This window comes from Papio anubis, chromosome 13, assembly GCF_008728515.1.
Source record: "Papio anubis isolate 15944 chromosome 13, Panubis1.0, whole genome shotgun sequence".
NCBI lineage: Eukaryota > Metazoa > Chordata > Mammalia > Primates > Cercopithecidae > Papio > Papio anubis.
The window spans coordinates 10,062,094-10,081,198 of record NC_044988.1 but is presented as its reverse complement, the minus strand read 5'-3'; the positions used below and the strand labels follow the sequence as shown (position 1 = coordinate 10,081,198).

The window sequence follows — 19,105 nt, the reverse complement described above, 5'->3', positions numbered from 1 at the left end:
TTACCTGGGAGCCCAGGATGTACCCCATACTGATGACAGCAGTGTCTGTGTGGGAGCCGGGCAACAGGATATTTTCAAGTTTTACAGGTGATTCCAGAGTGTAATGGAGAACCCCTTCCCTTTATGGACTTTTGTTGTGTCCATAAAGAAACTAGAGTATTTGGCATGGATCCCTGGTTGGAGATGCAGTGTCTGTTAAGGCACCTATTTCACCCCCAAAGCAAGCTTGAAGCCCTAGCCTGCCCACTGGGGGATATTTCAGGAATTTAAAGGAACAGAGAGGGACCGGCAGTTCTGACTGCACAGCAAGCCTCCTCCAGAGCAGCCACCTGGGCTTCGACTGGCAGCCTAAGGCAGTGGTTCTGAGCAGGGCAGTTTTGACCCCCGACCCCCAACAATTGTCAATGCCTAGTTGGTTGTCACAACTGGGAGTTGGGTGCTACTGCCACCTAGTGTGTAGAAACCAGAGATGCTACTAAAATTTCTAAGAGGCACAAGACAGGCCCAGCAACAGAGAATTGCCTGGTGCAAAATGTCAGTGTTGGCAAGATTGAGCAACACTATCGAATGGGACCCCAGGCATGACTCCAGGAGTGACTTGGGTTGAGGAATTGAGAGGTTGCTCTCATGTAGATTTTGGATATCCCTAAGCTTCTACAGGGATGCAACTTTGTTATTGATACACATTGATAGATAAACCAAATCCTTACTTTTTTATTTAAAAAAAAAAAAAATTTTGTTTTTATTTTTTTACATTGCTTTTCATCTTTTCTACTTTTGCATTTTTAGTGATCTCTAAAACTGCAACAGAATAGCCCCTACATGTCCCGTTTCTCCCCGGTGGCAGGGGAACAGTGACAGCTTCTGCCTCCCAGGGGTGACTTCGGGGACTGAGGCTTGCAGAGCACTGAGAGCTGGGTCGGGCATGTATTATGAGGTGGTGTTCAATAAATACTTGCTGTCATCGTGTATGTTCATGGTGTAGATACAGAAACAAATTTATTCAGTGTGAAACGGCAGCCTATGAAAAGTCTGTAAGTGAAAAGCAAGCATAAAAGTACTGTGGACTCTTACTTCCTTGTTTTCTGTTCACCAAAAAATCTTTCAATCAAAATTGCCTGTCAAACTAAGTATTTCCTTTGAAATGCACAGTAATTACCAGGAGCCGGTATCATGCAAGGACTGGGTTTATCCCTGTAAGGATTGTAACACAGTAGCTTGCACTAACTAGAATTTGGCACCTAATGAGAATCTTTACTGTCTGCGCGATGGGAGATTGGAGAGAGGGGTTCAGGACAGCGAGGAACCATTCAGCTGAGGAGGCAGTTGAATTGTGATTAAACCTGTGGACATGAAAGGTGTCGCTATTGGGCAGGAAGACACCAGCATGTGTTTTGTTCCTGCTTCTTATCTTCCTGTGCTATACAATCAAGTGAAATAAGGATTGCACAGCCAGAGAAACACACCATAGCTTCTCACACCTGCTATGCTTGTTTCTGCCTCAGACCCACGGAATTGGGGTATGGAACACACACAGCTCTCCTTTTCGGAGAAAAGAAACGAACGCATTTTTCTCCAACAGGATGGAAAGACGGCAGAAGATCTTGCTAGATCGGAACAGCATGAGCACGTAGCAGGTCTCCTTGCAAGACTTCGAAAGGTGAGAAATTCTGTTCATGGGTCTGAAGTTCTCTACCTGTGTTTATGTGAAAAAGTCTCAGTCTTTTTCCTTATTTGAGAATGAACAAAATGAGGCTCTAGACAGCCAGGTTTTAGGAACAGTGGTGTCTGTCCTGTGGTTTGCATGTCAGTCGGTATAAATGCATCAGCTCCCTATCAGTTTTCTTCTCTGTTTGGACTTGGAAATCATTTCGCCTGTTTGCAGTTGCTGTGTCTGGTTTTCCTCCTCCCTCTCTCTCTGTAATAAACCACTCCCACAAAGTAGCGGGGCATGAGGACGCTGACTCTGCCTCTTTCCTTCTTATGTTTGAGCTCCAAGATAGCTGTTAAGCTCCTGTTTATCAAACATTGTTGCTCTAAGGCTTAAAGAAACATGACAAAAATAAGTAAAGGCAGGTGTACCTTTCCAGCCTACAGCATAACAGTTGTGTCAGGAGACTTCACAATAGCCATACCCTTTAATCTAGGAACTCTGTTTTATGCTTAAAGATGTTCACCGCAGTATTATTTATAATACAGTAATAAAAATTGGGAACATCAGATAACCCATAGTAATGTCTAGTAAAGGGTCCTATAGTCGTGGAATAGAATGGCTTTGGCCTTTTAAATATTTTTAAGGAGTTTTACTAATAGGAGTTAGGGGAGTCTGAGTTTCAAAGCAGAAGACAGATTGTGTATACGTAATAATCTCTTCTATGTTAAAATGCATAGAAAGAAAATGATAGAAGTGATGTTTTTCGATTTTGCTATTATACTCAACATTTTCTTCTTTAAATATTATTGAAAATTTTTAAAATTACTCTTTTTAAAAAAATTTATAGCAATAGTAATCTTTTTTTTTCTTTTTTTTTTTTTTTTTTTTGTTGAGACGGAGTCTCGCTCTGTCCCCCAGGCTGGAGTGCAGTGGCGCCATCTTGGCTCACTGAAAGCTCCGCCTCCCGGGTTCACGCCATTCTCCTGCCTCAGCCTCCCGAGTAGCTGGGACTACAGGCGCCCGCCACAGCGCCCGGCTCATTTTTTGTATTTTTTAGTAGAGACGGGGTTTCACCGTGGTCTCGATCTCCTGACCTTGTGATCCGCCCACCTCGGCCTCCCAAAGTGCTGGGATTACAGGTGTGAGCCACCGCGCCTGCTGGTAATCATTTTTTTAAAAATGCAAACTAGGAATAAAATGATAATTCAGTTGGTTTAAGTACTTGCTGAGAAGATAATGTCCAAAATATGCTCCAGATATCCCACAAAGTTCTTGTTGTATAGACTGAGAAGTGCCTGGGGGAGAAGTGGTGAGGTCATAACCTTCACAGCCCCTGAAGTTTGAGTTTTCATACTTGTCCTGTGGTCTTGCCAGGGGCAGGCAGGCCACAGATTGGGATAATTTCTTTCCTTATGCAGAATATAGACTTGGAGAGACACACTTCATATATGCATATTAAAACCCCTTGGAGTTGACCTGGCAAGGGTAAAATCATGGGTGACTGATTTTCACACCCTTCTGCTTTGGATTCTGAGAACTGGCCTCAGAGGCACTGAGCAGATGTTGATAAACTCTGAGAGCTCGATTCAGTCCCCCTTTGTCCTGGAAAGTGCAGAATGAGATAAGTCAGGTAAAATTTCCCTAGCCTTACTCACCTGTTCTTACCAGAAATTCATAAATTACAATGATGGGCTTAGTGATTTCTCACTCTGTACCATTATGGACTGTGTCCTTATGCCTGCGAATTTGGACTAGAAACTCAAGGGAAACCTTTTTCTTTACAGGCAAAACAAGCAGGGGCAGGGGCAAGGGAGAGCCCGTGAGTAGTTAGCATTCAAGAATGAGCCTTTCTATAGAGTCTCCTAAGTTTAAAATTTGCTATCTTTGAAGCAGAGGACCAGCCACACCAGACACAATGCAAGCCTCGATTTGCAACCTCTGGCTTTTGCCAGATTGCACAGCAGGGGGCCCTGCATTGGGCACAGAATCTCATGCCTACAGGCTGGTGTGCATCCATTACCCAGGCAGCATCCATTGATAGTGAAAGGAGACGAGAAGTCTGGTTTTTGCACAGGCTAAAAGAGCACAGTTTTTTTTCCTGTTAGTTATCAGGTCTCTGTTATGGTCCACTAGTAGGAAGAAACACTATAAGGAAGGGCGAAAGGCTTCTTCAACAGGCCTGACAACTTGACTGAGTGCAGAAGCCTGCTAGGTCAGATGTGCTCAGGTTTCCACCCGGAGAGGCTGCACACCCACCTGTAGCACCTCGCACCTGGCTTGCGTCCCTGAGTCCCCATGCCGTGCCCTCCCAGGTGTGTGAGGCCCTGGCTCGGCTCACACAGCACCAGCACTTCCACCACTACCTCCCTCTGGAAAGCTGCTCACCACATTCGCTCTCAGCTTCGAGTGCTGTTGACCGTCTAAGAAACTGTATCACAGAGCAGGGGCCGGGGGACCTGCAGTCAGCTCATTGTGAGGCAGACATTCAGTTGCAGCACAGTGACCTGCAGCACCCCATCGGGTCACTCGGGACACCCGCCTCATGCAGAGGGAGGAGGCATCTCGTGGGGCTGGCTGTGTTCTGCGCCCATGGCCCCTTAGCAATGGTTCATTCTTTGACTTAAAAGTAGATTACTGTGCGAGATGCGAACCCACATGTGCCCTTCCAGGACGAGTCTGAAAACAGTGCTCAGAAAAAGGACGGAGGGAGAGCAGTGTTGCACGAGCTGGGGATGGTCGGACAGGTGGGTGGGAGGTCCTTCTCCCGTCCTCTGTCCCTGTTTTCTGCAGTCCACTTAGATGACTGACATAGTGAGGAGGAGAGATGCAAAGCACCGGGCTGCGGAGCTTCCTCCAAATCCTAAGCGAAAGGGGCTTGTTCCCATTTAGAATTCTGAATTTCTGGGGGCGGGCTCTCGCCCTGTCTCGGTTTGGGATTTTCTTTTCTTCCATCCATTAGTTCCTTTGTTTTTGGTGCCTAGATTTTTAAAAGAGATGGGAAGTGGACTATTACAGCTATAAAATACAAAATACAAAAATATAAAATGTATCATGTTTTATAAAATATATTTTATAAAATACAAAAAAACTATAAAATGCAAAATATTATTTTTGTATTTTAGTAAAATATTATTTTGTATTTTACCATTATCCTGTGGTCTTTTTTCTCTAAAGGAGAGGTCAAGGAAAAGAACAGTCACTTTTTTTTTTTTCTTTCTTTCTTTTTTTTTTTGAGATGAGGTCTTGCTCTGTGGCTCAGGCTGGAGTGCAGTGGCGCAATCAGGGCTCACTGTGGCTTCAAACTCCTGGGTTCCAGTGATCCTCTTGCCTCAGCCTCCCAAGTAGCTAGGACTACAGGCACATGTCTCCACACTCACCTGGCTCATTCTTAACATTTATATTAGCAACAGTGTCTCAATACATTGCCCAGGCTGTCTCTAACTCCTGACTTTTAGTGATCCTCCTACTTCGGCCTCCCAAAACAGTGGGATTACAGGTGTGAGCCACTGCACCTGGCTAGCATAGTCATCTTAAAGCCCTAGTTAAAGGACAACATCCCCCTTAGCACCCAGAATCCAGTGAAAAGTCCCCCCCATCTTTATGTTGAAACAAAATACAGAGTAGTGCCTGAGAGCACAGACTGGAGGTCAGATGGCCTGGGATCCAACTCCACTTCCACCACGTTCTAGCTGGGTGAGCTAGCAAGTTGCTCAACAGCTCTGTGCCTCAGTGTCCCTGCTTGTCAAGTGGTTGAGTCTGCTGCTACCTCCCATGACCGTGATAAGGGTTGGATGGGTCAATGTAGATGATGTCCCTCGCACAGTGCCTACACACAGTAAGCACCACGTGTTTCCTGCTATTGTTGGAATCCTGCAGAGCACTCTGGAACAGCTGTGAGGTGCAGCAGTGGCCCCTGTGGCTGGGCACCCTGAGTGTCATTTGTGATGACAGCCACCACTGAGTCCTCAGTGTGTGTGGTGGGCACTGTGATTTCAGAACATGCCCAAGGTTTACAGAGGGGAACGTTGCTGCAGGAAACCTGGTTTCAAAGAGGTGACAACATGCTAATCAGTGCAGACCTGAGGTCCCGACCTCACCTGGAAGTACGTGCTATCTGCTTTTAATCAGTGGGCTCGCGGGGCTCCAGGGCAGATTCCTGGCCAGGTGGGATGCATCCTTTCCACACTGGCTACTGTGCCTGTGCTGAGCCTCCCTGCTTTGTAGTGCGCAGGGATCGCCTTCCTGTGAGGAGGCCCAGGGTTCTGATTCCCTCAGAATCTTCTAGATGCTGTGTTCAAGGAGCCCCTGGAACTTGTTTGTCTTCATCATCCCTCAGTGGGCTCTTACCGTTAGCTCCTCATTAGCCAGAACAGGAGGAGTTGTCTGCCAAGCATTGCTAATCATGGTCTTTCTTCCTTGTGTATGAATATGAATCCCCATGCAAGTAACTGCTCGGCACCTGGACACACCTGGTACTGGAATTTGGTTATTGGAAATGATTGAGCTGTCGCAGCAGCTTCCTTGGAGAAGGCATTGCTGAGGATTGTGGTGGGAGCCCAGGAGCAGGCAGTGCCTGCTGAGGACACCAGGAAGGGGACTGAGCTGCAGTTCTAACTCAGGTCACGTGGAGGAGGAGACAATGGGGTACAAGATAGGGGAGGGGAAGGGAAGAAGAAGTCATTCACCCTGCAGAGCGTCTTAGGACCATGTTCCTTTCCATGTCATTTCTCCTCGATGTTCCCCAGTGTTTCTCACTGGGTGCTGTTGGCAGCTTGGGTGACTGGGAGGTCCTGTCCTTGCAGGATGTTTCTTGTCCCTGGCCTCCAAGCATCTAACATGCTAGCGTTCCCTACAGCGGTATTATGAAAACCAAAAGAATGCCTCCACACATTCTCCCTCAACACCTACGGTGCTACCACACTCTCTGCAAGAACCACTGCGGGTTGATCCAAAGCGCAGTCCTGGGGAGAGGTCTGTATCTGGGACAGCTGAGAATGGTGGCCCTACATTGCCTGCCATTTTATTTGGTTTCCAAACGGGCCAGTTGAGCAAAAGAAATACTTTCTATCTGTGCTCTCAGCTCTCATCAGTTGACATTGCCTAGGAATGTGTCTTTAAACTATATTTGCTAGGGAAGCAATGGGATTTGGCATCTGGAAATAGAACCAAAATCATCCTGTTCTCCCACAGCAGTGGAAGATGTGCAGGGGAGAGGGACTGGCTGTTTTCATCACTGGACAGTTCAGGGGGCAGGAGCACGGAAGGTGGCTGAGGCCAAGGCCAAAGCTCTTGGGGAAGAAGGAACCGGGGGCAGGGCTGAGCTGCATGGGATCGATTCTGACCCACTTCCACATTAAGTGAACCAGGGCAGTGGTGTGCAGGAGCCTCTGGTGCTGGCCCTGAGAGCCGAGCATGTCTTTCCAACCTGGTGACATCACACAGGGGTCTTGAAATCAGCCAGGGTGGGAGCATTTGCACCACAGGAATCAGAAATGCTAGAGATGACGTCTGCTTCTCCCTACCAAAGGTTGCTGATAGGTTCATCATTGTTTTGGGGGTCCCTGAGAGCCCCGCCTGGCTGTAGGTACCACCTTACAACAGAAGGAAGTTGTACCTTCTACTTCCTTGTGCTGAGTCAGTAACAAAGCCCCATGCAGCTGTCCAAACCTGCCTGAGGACTGTGTTGTTGCTCAGCCAAACCCAGTTCTCCTTCTAGAAGAAAGGAGGGACCCCTTCTATGGGAGAAGGATTGATCTAGATGTTATATCAGCATCCATGTTTACTATAATCACTGCAAGTCCCATTCTTACCTGATTTTAAAATAAGAATTTCAAGGGGGTTGAGGAGTTGGCTAGTTTTTATTTTGTTTGGTCATCCTTCTAATCAGATTTTCCATAAACCTGAAATTAAAAGTAGGCTGGGTGCAGTGGCTCACGCCTGTAATCCCAGCACTTTGGGAGGCTGAGGTGGGCAGGTCACCTGAGGTCAGTAGTTCAAGACCAGCCTGGCCAACATGGTGAAACCCCGTCTCTACAAAAAAATTAAAATTAAAATACAAAAAAAAAAAAATTAGCCAGGGATCATGCTGCGTGCCTGTAGCCCCAGCTACTCAGGAGGCTGAGGCAGTAGAATCGCTTGAACCCAGGAGGTGGAGGTTGTAGTGATCTGAGATCATGCCACTGCATTCCAGCCTGTGTGACAGAGTAAGACTGTGTCTCAAAAAAAAAAAAAAAAAAAAAAGTAGTTTGCTTTTCCTAAACCTAAGACCCAACAGTGAAGAAAGGTGGCCAGGAATATTTTGAAAAATGAAATCAGTTTGGGAGTTGCCCAGATGGAAAAATTCACCACCTGTAAACTGCATTTGCGTAATTAAGAGTTGCTGCACCATCCATGCCGTCTCCCTGCACCCTGCCACGTGGGCGGGGCCACATGGCCTCTCAGTGCTCTTATCTGGCCTTCCCTGACCGTGAATGGTCTTCCCCATCAGCTTGCTAATGTTTAGTCCTCTTGTCTGATGAGAAAGTGAAAGCCAAGCTGCTAGGGAGAAAACAGTACTGGAAGAAAGAAAAGTAGAAATTAGGAGATTCACCAGGGCTTCAAAGAGCAATGCAGTTACCAAATAACATTCATTCACTCATGCACTGAAAAGGTATTTCCAGTGTCTACTGTAAGAGCTGTTCTGGGCACGGCAGAGACCACAGTGAACAAAATCAGCAGAACCCAGCCAGGAAACTGATAGATATGCGTAAGGTCAAGGGGTGACAAACAATGGCCTACAACCCACCGCCTACTTCTGTAAATAAAGTTTTATTGAGACACAGCCACACACTCTTGTCTGTGGCTGGTGTTCATACATGGCAGAGTTGAGTTGCCACAGAGATCATCCGGCCCTCTACAGAAAGGGTTGCTGCCTCCTGGGGTAGGTGCCGTGCAGGGAACTGAAACAGGATGAAGTGAGATGAGAGGATGGTGGAGTCTGCTTTCACCTGGCTGATGAGGACCTCTCTGATGTGACACTGAAACCAAGACCTGAAAGCCAAGAAGAAGGAAGCAGCCCAAGGAAGGGCTGGAGGAAGGCAGAGGAATAGGGAGTGCAAAGGGCTGGGCAGTGAAGGGTTGGAGGAGCTCAAGCATAAAACAACAAAGGAGGGTAACTGGGCTAGGGCCAGAGCATGTGCCTGGGGGTGCAGGCAGAGAACAATGCCCAACATGACCGGGAGGTGGCACAGCTTTATAGATGTCACCCAGGGGGTGAGGAGATTGGGTTTGGGCCAAGTGCAGGCAGGTGTGAGATCTGCCTTAGGTTTAGGAATTCCCCCGGCTGCTCAGACTGGAGCCTCAGGGTCAGGACGGGGAGCAGAGGGACCTGATAGGAGGCGATCTTGGCAGCCAGGGGAGATGTGTGGGGCTTGGACTGGGGCTGTCCAGGCTCTGTTACTTAGTGAGCCTTGGGCAAGAATACCAGGGAGGCTCCTACTCCTGTGTAAATATTTAAAGGATGTGATTAGAGCTAATACAGGTAAATATACTCTATCCTACACACGCGCACACACGCACACACACACCCCCTTACGACCACCGGGAAGGTTCTGAGTCAGAATTCTGCACTCCTTGGAGTTCGGTTCTGCCTCCTCCTCTCCCCTGCCTGGTCTTGCCCACACCGTGGATGCCCCGGGGTCTCCTGAGTACCCTCCAGCCACACCCACAGACCTAAGGGGCACACACTGGAGAGCACTTCAAGCCATGAGCCAAAAATGTCGGTGGCACCACAGTCCTCTCTCCTCTCCCCCGGAGGTGTTGGCTGCACATGGCTCCCGCCTGGCCCAGCCAGGGAGGGCCCACCAAGCCCGGCCTTTGTGCCAGCCGGGTCTCAGGGTTGTCTTGTAAGTTGTGTTAGACACACGCTGTGGAAGGACTACTGAACCCCCCCTCCAAATAAATCAGTCTTCCTACCACCTTCTAGACCTGACCTGGAGCCTCCTCTGGGTTGGAGACAGATCACTGGGTGGATGAAAGCTGCTTTCCCAGGGAGAGGCCTCTGGGCCCCAACCCGTCCCTACCCGCCATCTGGTAGTGAAATGTGAAAACATGCCTCCACCAATGCAGGAGAGATTTCAGAAACTTTTTTCCAGGATGACTGCATTGAATTCGGATGTGCTTAGATTCTCCAAGGTTCTTAGTGAGGATGAGAGGTCATCTTCCAGGATCAGCTGAGATTTCCTTGTAAAGGGAAATACCTGGGGATATTTTGCTTCTCTTGGCCTTTCAAGATGATGGTGAATTCTATAAGCCTGGATCAGTGCCGTTTCCCAAAGACTTACTGAAGGGTGAGTGGGCCCATCTCAGCCAAGGCTGACAGCTCCTGGTGGAGGGGAGGGGGGTGCACCAAGGACAGGTGAGTCCTTCCACAGAAATTTTTCACTCCAAAGGGTGCCCTATTCAGGAGGTGCCTTCTGAGTGGGATGCACTGTGAGAGGCCTTCCTTGGATGGTCCTCAGTGCTGTGGGGTTCACCTTCAGTGTGCATATCCCTGTCTATTCCTGTCTCCTCTGCTTCTGAGGAACCTGCCACCTCCCTTTCAGTGTCCAGCAGTGGGAGGAAGACCTGATGGTGAGTTCTGGCTTTGCTCTGTCACCTTGGGCAAGTGCCTTGGCCTCTCTGAGCCTCGATTTCCTCATCTGAAAGGGAGGAGGATGGTATTAACCACAAAGGTTCCTTGGAGGTTTTCATAGGGAATGTGAGTGAAGGCATAGCATGAGCTGGAAGGTGCCATGCACGTGGAAGTTACCGCTGCAGACAGGAAACACATCTGTCTCAACTCCTCCTGCTGCCTCCTCCCTCCTTCTCCATTTATTGGGCTGGCCCATGAAACAGGCAAACAGATTGCCAGGAGCTTCTGCCCCAGCATTGGCCTGCGTGGAATTTGAAGGAGTGATCTGGACTGTCAGTACGGGGAAGTCACAGGCATAGCTTGCCCTCATACGCAGGAGCAAGTCAGCCTGCAGGTTCAATCGCTTCTAGAAGCCTCTCACAGGGGCAGCGGTGTCTGTAGTTGACCATGGTTTGAGTCTGCTGAGAGTGGAAGGGCCTGTGTGACTCGTGGAGGAGGAATGAGCTTGCCCCGTTCCTGCAAACAGGACAGACGTGTGTGCTGAAGCTCAACGTGTCAAGATCCACAGGCACGAAACAGGAAGAAAGAGCTGCAAGCAGATTCGTGGCGCAGTTTCTTTACCAAAATGGGGCACCCGGGATCCAGTGACTGGATTTAACCAGGAACAGTTTTCTGCCTTCTCCCGATCTCAGATGAAGCAGACTCGGGCTGGTACCAAGAATCTCTGTGTGTGGGGAGCTGCATGTCAGGGAATAGCTGAGGAAGTTTCATCTGCCCCTTGGGATGCTCACCTTGGAAGGTGACCACTGTTCAGCACAGTGGACGCATCTCAGGTGCTCATGCATGGCGTGGTGTGGGTACAGCCTTGGACTCACAAGGAAGACCCAGGGCTGCTGCGGAAGGCTGGAGTAGGCTGGGAGGTGGAATTGCTCCAGGTTGGTGGCAGCCCAGCAGCATGGGCGCACCTACTGCATGTGGCACTGGGGAGAATTCAGAGCCCCATTCCTTCCAGCTAACAGGTGCCACCCCCAGTGAGTAACTCATAATAGAATCTGTCCAGCGTTTTTGCTGATTCAGGTAATCAGTCAGGGACATTGCTGTCAAGACCCCCAGCCCTTTCCTTTCCCTGTGGTGCTCTGTCTCTGAACCTGTTGGGATTTGAGGTCAGAAGAAGACACCAGAGTAAGGACCACCTCATGTTCTACAGATCATCGTTCGGTGTCGTGACCTCCACCCCAGCTGCCCCAGCACTTTACAGCAAGCTTTGTGTCATGCTCCCTTGATCCTCGTAAAGTAGAATTTATAGACAGGGGCGTACCTACTACACAGATAGTTTCAAAAGATCGTTAGCGTGCCCTAACTGTAATACGACACAGACCTCATGGGAGCATGCACATAGTGAAATATGCTGGATGTCAGTATGCATGTGCTAGGACACAGGCAGGAGGAGACTGGGAAACCCGGCCGGTCCCTGCACCCACCCGCAGGGTCAGTGAGTGCAGCCCGCACAGACGCCCGTGGACACTGGAGGGCTGGGATGGCAGCTCCAGCGCCACAGCAGCGTGCTGAGCTGATGTCCAGAAATCGGAGACAGCACTCAGGAAAGATAAAAGGAAAAAAGCAAAGTGTAATTGTTGGCCAGTCTGTAAAACAGCAGCATTCGTGGATAACTCAGTATATATTAAATACTGCCCCCAAAACCCTCTGGATGATGTGTAAGATGGAAAGTTCTCAGCTCAGATGACTGTAAACAGGCTTTTCCCCTATATAAATGCTCATCAGATGCTCAGAAGTCAGGGGACCCGGGAGAATTCTTCGCTGTGAGGGGCATTTTGTTCCACGGTGTCTGAACCCACAGCCAGCTGCAGGAGCATCCCCTCAACCTTGTGGGAACTAAAATGCCACCTCAGATTTCCACAGTGCCCACCAGGGGTCAGTGTAGTTCCTGGTGAGGAAGTCTGGTCCTGGCTTAGGAATTGAAAAGGGAGATAGGAAAATCAAAGCCTTCAGGAGAGTTATGTGTGAGTTTGTAGTGATGCAGTTATAATAGCAAAAGTAACACTGGCTTTTGCTGCTGGAAGAGATCAGCAGTAAGTGAGCACCTCCCAGGATTTAGAACTGAAGGAATGGTCCCGCCAGGTATAGATCACAAAGAGATGCCCTTGCGTGGGTCCCTCTGAGTTCTGTCATTTATATGACACTGGTTTATGGAGATTCTACACCTGCTGGGGCTGGGAATTCCATCTGTCCCCGCAGATGGGCTCCTGGTCTAGAAAGGCAGAACGCCTCATAATTACACACTGGGGGGTCACCCTGGAGAGCCACGCATTGTGGGAAGAAGCTTCCAGGAGGAGATGGCAGTCAGGACAGGTTTTGTGGGTTTGTGGGAACTGCAGGTTAAAGCAGAGGGCTCCTCCTGGGTGAGGGTGAGGAAGAGGCCTCAGGCTGCACCTCACGGCTCCAAACAGGTCCTCGTTAGGGAGCAGGGCAGGAGTGGTGGGAAGAGATGGTGGCCTGTGAGGGGGTGTGACACCAGGGTGGCATGGTCAGTGCCACATCACGTAAGCCTTGAGTAGGTTCCCTTGGGTGCACTGAACACCTTGCCTACACTATCCTTTTAAAAACTCTTATTTGGTATTAGATGTGAAATCATTCACACGTCTGTGTCTCCCCAAGACCATGGATCTGGGCTGAGTCTGGATTTTCCTGTTGTCAGCACTGCGCTTAGTATGGGGCTGGGGGGCCTCCCTGAGTGAATGAAGGAGTGAGTGAGTAGAGAACTGTTTCATTCTGTGGAGCCTCCTGCTTCTCCCTATGGGATGGAAAAAGAAGAAAGTAATGAGGATATTGTGTTCCCAGCCCCCTCTGCAGCATGGAGCTTGTACCTTGGAGTGCCCCTTCCCTCATCCTCTTGTCCCGTTACTGCCCTAAAGGATCCAGACCCCTCCACACAGAGAGGGACCGATGCTCTAGCTGGTCAGACAGGGCTGATCCTATTTCATGATTAAATTGAAGGCTTCTAACTTTCTCAGCCTCCTGGCTTTCCATTTTCTTTCAGCCTCTTAATTGATTAGGGTAAATTTTTGATTTTTTTTATGTGTTTGGTTTTATATATATATATATATATATTTTTTTTTTTTTTTTTTTTGAGATGCAGTCTCGCTCTGTTCCCCAGGCTGGAGTGCAGTCACGCAATCTTGGCTCACTGCAAGCTCCGCCTCCCGGGTTCACACCATTCTCCTGCCTCAGCCTCCCGAGTATCTGGGACTACAGGCGCCCGCCACCACGCCTGGCTAATTTTTTGTATTTTTAGTGGAGATGGGGTTTCACTGCATTAGCCAGGATGGTCTTGATCTCCTGACCTCGTGATCCGCCCACCTTGGCCTCCCAAAGTGCTGGGATTACAGGCGTGAGCCACCGTGCCTGATTTGTTGTAGGTCTGTTCCTAGGCTTCTTAGGTTGCCATGTGGTTGAAACCAAAAGTGATGGTAGATATTTTTAATATTCACATACAGGTGACATTGCCATGAAGTTAAATTAAAAGTGCTAGTAGGTAGTTAACAGTAAGATAAAGTTCCTTTTCCAAACCTACAGTTATGAAGTGGACATTTGGGCCATCCAATTATGTTTTTCTGATAAATTTCTAAATAAAGTATGGGGGTTTCTCCCCCCCCAAAAAATTGAAGGCTTCACAGTTGTTCCACCCATCTTGTCATGCATCAGAATGCAATGGAAATAGGCAAATTCTTAGAGACAGAAAACATCGCTGTGGTTGCCAGGGGCTGAGCAAACAGGGGAATGGCAAGCGAATGCTCACGGGTACAGAGCTCCCTTTTGGGGTGACACAAATGTTCTGGAAGGAGACAGTAGTGATGGTCTGCAGCACTGAAAATGCACTAAAAGCCTCTGATTCTCACACTTGAAAATGGTTACTTTGATGTTATGTGAATCTTACCTGAATTTTCAAAGTTTTCATTGGTGATAGAAATAAACATTCTGCCAGGCACGGTGGCTCACACCTGTAATCCCAGCACTTTGGGAGGCTGAGGTGGGCGGATCACCTGAGGTCAGGAATTCGACACCAGCCTGACCAACATGGAGAAACCCCATCTCTACTAAAAATACAAAATTAACCAGGCGTGGTGGCGCATGCCTGTAATCCCAGGTACTCGGGAGGCTGAAGCAGGAGAATCGCTTGAACCCGGGAGGCGGAGGTTGCGGTGAGCTGAGATCACGCCATTGCACTCCAGCCTGGACAACAAGAGTGAAGCTCCATCTCAAAAAGAAAAAAAAAAAGAAAGAAACTTATCCTCAGCATGGGTAAAAACTGCACACTGGGGATTAGGAACCTTGAGAATCATTATTTGCCTCTTTTCCTGTCACTCACTGGCTCTTTCTCATCCGTGCTCAGGATACGCACCGAGGACTCTTCATCCAGCAGCTCCGACCCACACAGAACCTGCAGCCAAGAATTAAGCTCAAGCTGTTCGGCCACTCGGGATCTGGGAAAACCACCCTTGTAGAATCTCTCAAGTGTGGGCTGCTGAGGAGCTTTTTCAGAAGGCGTCGGCCCAGACTGTCTTCCACCAACTCCAGCAGGTTCCCACCCTCACCCCTGGCTTCTAAGCCCACAGGTAGGAACCTCCACGCTGGCCCCTGTCTTTCCAGCAGGTGTTGGCTTCTACTCTCCTCTCAAGGTCTGGCGGGGAAGGCAGTTGTGTTTGGGTCACTTGGCCTGTACTGGACCCTGTGGCCTTAGTGGGTTTCAGGTCCAGGTTGGCTGGCGGCCTTGTGTGTGCTGCCTGTTGTCCAGCAATAGCAAACTGACTTGGCAGTAGCAAAACCAGGGCCTCTCTGAAATCACAGCCACAGACACAAAGGTCCATCCTCACAAATGTGCAAACTGCAGAATTTGCACAGTCAGCTTTGGGGACACAATTGCACATTGCATTGCATTGCATTCTACTCAGGGGCTCTGGCCTTAGAGACTAAAAGAGCTCAAACTCAAACAGTCCAAGCATAGCACAGATCAAGTACCAGCCCAAGAAGGGTCCTCACCCCTTACCCTTCTTTCTGGAGTGCTACAGGCAGACCCAGTGTTGCAGATACGTAGAGCAACAAAAAGGGGTTTCTAGGAAGCACCATCCTGCTCAGTTCAAGGTTGGAGAGGGGTTTCCAGAGGCTCCTTAGTGGTTTTCAGGGATGGTCTCTCTGGTCACATCCACCCTCCTTGGGAAGCTTTGCTGCCTTCTGGGCCTGCCACAGACAGGGTTACGGATTCACGTTAGGGGGCTATCAGGAAACACCTGGCAGTGAGCAAGAGAAAACGATGCAATCTTGGGTGTGATTCCAACTGAATCCTCCTCTAGACAGAGCGAGTTCGTTTGTGGAAAGATGAGAGACCTTCGAAGAGTTTCCTAAACCAGAACAGTTTTGTGCTTCGTGTCTTGATTCATTCTCTGTATATGATGTCACAGAAGAGCCAGGTCTGTTCCCCAGGTGGACACCAAATGTGTTAAAGTTTGTGTTTCTCTTACATCCCCTCAGTGAGGGGGGATGTTAGGGGCCATGGGTAGCTGTGGAGAGTTGGCTGAGATTTATATGCCCTTTTCAACTTCTGGTCTCTGAACACAGCTATAGAATTGAAATGAGGAGAGGAAAGAATAACCAAAACAGAGTTATAATTTGTATTATTATATTGCTGATACATATGTCAATATTATAGAGCACTGTGTGCCAGGAACTGGGAGAAATACGGTCTGAATGACCCCTCATGTAGTCCACGTGACAGCTTCCGGCGTGTTTTTACCGCTGTTTCACTGCAGCCTTGAGGAGTCAGTTGGCTTCCTGAGGCGCACAGGTGGAAAATCCCGGAACATCTCGTGCCTGAGCCAGTGCTTGTCAATGACACCCTGCCTAAGGAATTCACAGGCACACCTTTCCATTTTCCAGTGTGGTTTCTTTTTTTTTTTGAGACGGAGTCTTGCTCTGTCACCCAGGCTGGAATGCAGTGGCATGATCTCAGCTCACTGCAACCGCCACCTCCCAGGTTCAAGCGATTCTCCTGCCTCAGCCTCCCGAGTAGCTGGGACTACAGGCGTGTGCCACCATGCCTGGCTAACTTTCATATTTTTAGTAGAAGTGGGTTTTCACCATATTGTCCAGGCTGGTCTCAAACTCCTGACCTTGTGATCCACCGGCCTTGGCCTCCCGAAGTGCTGGGATTATAGGCGTGAGCCACCACGCCCGGCCTCCGGTGTGATTTCTGCTCTAGTTGAGGATTTAAGTGGGATTCAGTTGCTCTCTCAGAGGGAAGCAGCCTGCTCCTGCTGTGGTTAAGGTCACTGCAACCTGAACCTCTGTGGTTGGGAGGGTGGGATATGAGAGAGAGAGAGAGAGAGAGTGTGAGAGAGGGAGAAAGAGGTTATGAGGTCATGATCTGGAAAGTTTGCAAGGCCTGAGTGGGTGTGCAGATGATGTTCAGGAGTGCCCATTGTGGAGTCCTGGGAGGGGCGATGTCACCTGTGGCTCTGCCTTTGGCCTCAGACGTGAGGTATCCATGGCCTCGCTTCTGCTCAGTAGCTGTGTCTGGTCTTTGCAGCGGGTTCCTAGTGAAGGGTGTCTCAGGGTGACCCTTTTTCTGCATGCCCCACTGTGGGGACAGCATCTTTAGCCGGGGCTCAGGGAGGGGGTCCTGGCATGGGGACAGAAGCCCCCCTACATGAGAACCCTGAGGTATAGTCACGCCAGCTGCTTTCAGCCCAGCCTTGGCGTCTGGGGAGGAGGCAGCCATCCTGGTCCCTGGGCCCCCACGGTCAGGACAGCCTGCCCCTGGTGGAGGTAGTGTGCGCTGGTGGGTGCCCCTGAAGCCTGGTGGCTGAGGGATCCCTGGGCGGAAGGCACAGCTCGGCAGCTGGAGTTGGAGGTGGATGAGACAGAGAGGATGCCCCCATCCCTAAACTGGGCGGGTCACCAGGCACTTGCTGCCCTCACAGCTTGTACGTCAGCATCAGACAATGCCCTGGAAATGCAGAGCAGGGCACAAGCACAGGACACCGCGAGGGCGGCCTGGGGAGATTGGACTCTGGCAGAGGGTATGTGTGCTGGGGGCCGACGGGGCAGCGTGGCTTTGTTAGACACCCGAGGAACTGCCGCCCCTGAGCGGGCCTCCAGGGACTGGGCCTGGTTCCTGAAGCAGCACCACTGTCACCTACTAGGGATACTGCTGGTGCCTGGCAGACCATGCTGGGGTCTCTTTTAGGCCAGGGCTCCGGTGACCTCTCCTAGAATTGTCAGGCCCTTTTCCCTTCAATGGGAGAGATGCCTACATGGCGACATTTATATCATAAGACAGCAAGAAGTTTGCTTTTAGAGTTTCGGCCCTTTGCCACTGCCGTTCTCTTGAGAACGCTGGAGGCCAAGGCTGAGCTCCCAGCCAGGAGATGGGACAGGGTGCACTTGAAGTTGTCTGTTGCGCACATCACTGAGCTGTGGGGACACTGAGGGTTGTGGCTGTTGAGCTATGGGAAGGAAAACATTCAAGGTCACAGGAGGCATGAATGTCCAGGAAGAGCATTTGAAGAGGCCATTCCTATTCCCGCGGAGTGACCCGGTGAAGTGGGTCTCCTGGGTGTCGCCACGTTACACCACCAGGGGGCAGTATTAACAAAAATGATTTCCTGGGATTTCAGTGCTTCCCCATGAAATTATTGTTTTCACAACACCTTGTACAAAGCCTATCCTAACCTTTTATCCTCCCAATGAAAACTGCCACTGAGGAGCAGGAATGACTGCCATTTACCAACGTCTGCTCTCCTCATTAAGCACACGGCCACATGCCACTTAAACAAGGCTTGTTCCTGACAGGCAATCACCCAGACACAGATTCCAGGTCACAGGGAAATGGACAGACCCATTCTTGGGCAACCCCACAGCTTTTGTCAGACTGGAATTAACAATATGCAGAGAAACACACTAAAATGGCAGCTGTGTTGACATCAAGGCTTAACATCATTTTGCTTTTGTTTTCTATTTACATTCCTATCTGCCAACTTCCTACAGAAATATAACATGTGTTTGTGTTTTTAAGAATAAAGCTTGCCCTCCAAGTGCCCTTTCTCCTTTCCCTGTACCTAACTCTGCCCTTAGGATCCACTTTTCTTCTCCTCATCCCCTCCGTGGGATACCCCCATTATCCATGTCCGAAGTCTTAACTCTTTGGTCTTTAAGTAAGGGATTACCTTGGTGTTTGGATTGTCTGTTTTAAAGTCAGATACCCAGGTAAAAAGGTCACTTCTTTAGTGCCTTGCAATGTCTATTGTATTAATTGTAAACCAATGATACTGCAGTTAAGATCAATGAACCCCTTCTCCAATGCAATTCATTCACCAGGTTGTTACGGAGCACCCTCCGTGGGCCCTGGGTCACAGTCCTGACCAGAAAGGCAGCTTCTACCTGCACAAGCCTGGTGGGAGAAATGGGGAGAGGGTCAGGCCAGTGAGTAACTGAGACAGTGAGGCAGCACAGGCTCTATGCCCAAACGCAGGGGACCTAGACTCTGTTGTTCAGCTCCCCTACGACACCCACAAGTTCACCATTGTTTGCGTAGTGTTTCCTTTAAACTGACTCACTTTTTAAAATGTACTGAAATACATTGATTTGAAAATGAAACAGTTAATATCCCTATCATAAATGGGAACCCAGTACCACTGCCATAAGTAAAAAGAAATGCAGTGAACAGCAACCAGTGTGAATAAAATCCAGCTGTACGCTGATTTTATTAAAGGGGAAGATGAGCAGGTGTTGAGGAAATGCTAAAATCGGAAGGCCCCAAGCAGAGA

The 19,105-nt window shown here is 49.3% G+C and overlaps 1 protein-coding gene across 7 annotated transcripts in view; it reads left to right on the top strand.

The window, feature by feature from the left end:
• DAPK1 (death associated protein kinase 1) overlaps positions 1-19,105 on the top strand; it is a 209,526-nt gene that overhangs the window by 166,838 nt on the left and 23,583 nt on the right. For all 7 annotated transcript variants that reach the window (XM_031654069.1, XM_031654073.1, XM_031654068.1 and 4 more), the window contains exons 19-20: positions 1,583-1,660; positions 14,677-14,899. In XM_031654069.1, coding sequence (XP_031509929.1) covers positions 1,583-1,660; positions 14,677-14,899 — 301 coding nt within the window. The remainder of the gene's footprint in view (positions 1-1,582; positions 1,661-14,676; positions 14,900-19,105) is intronic.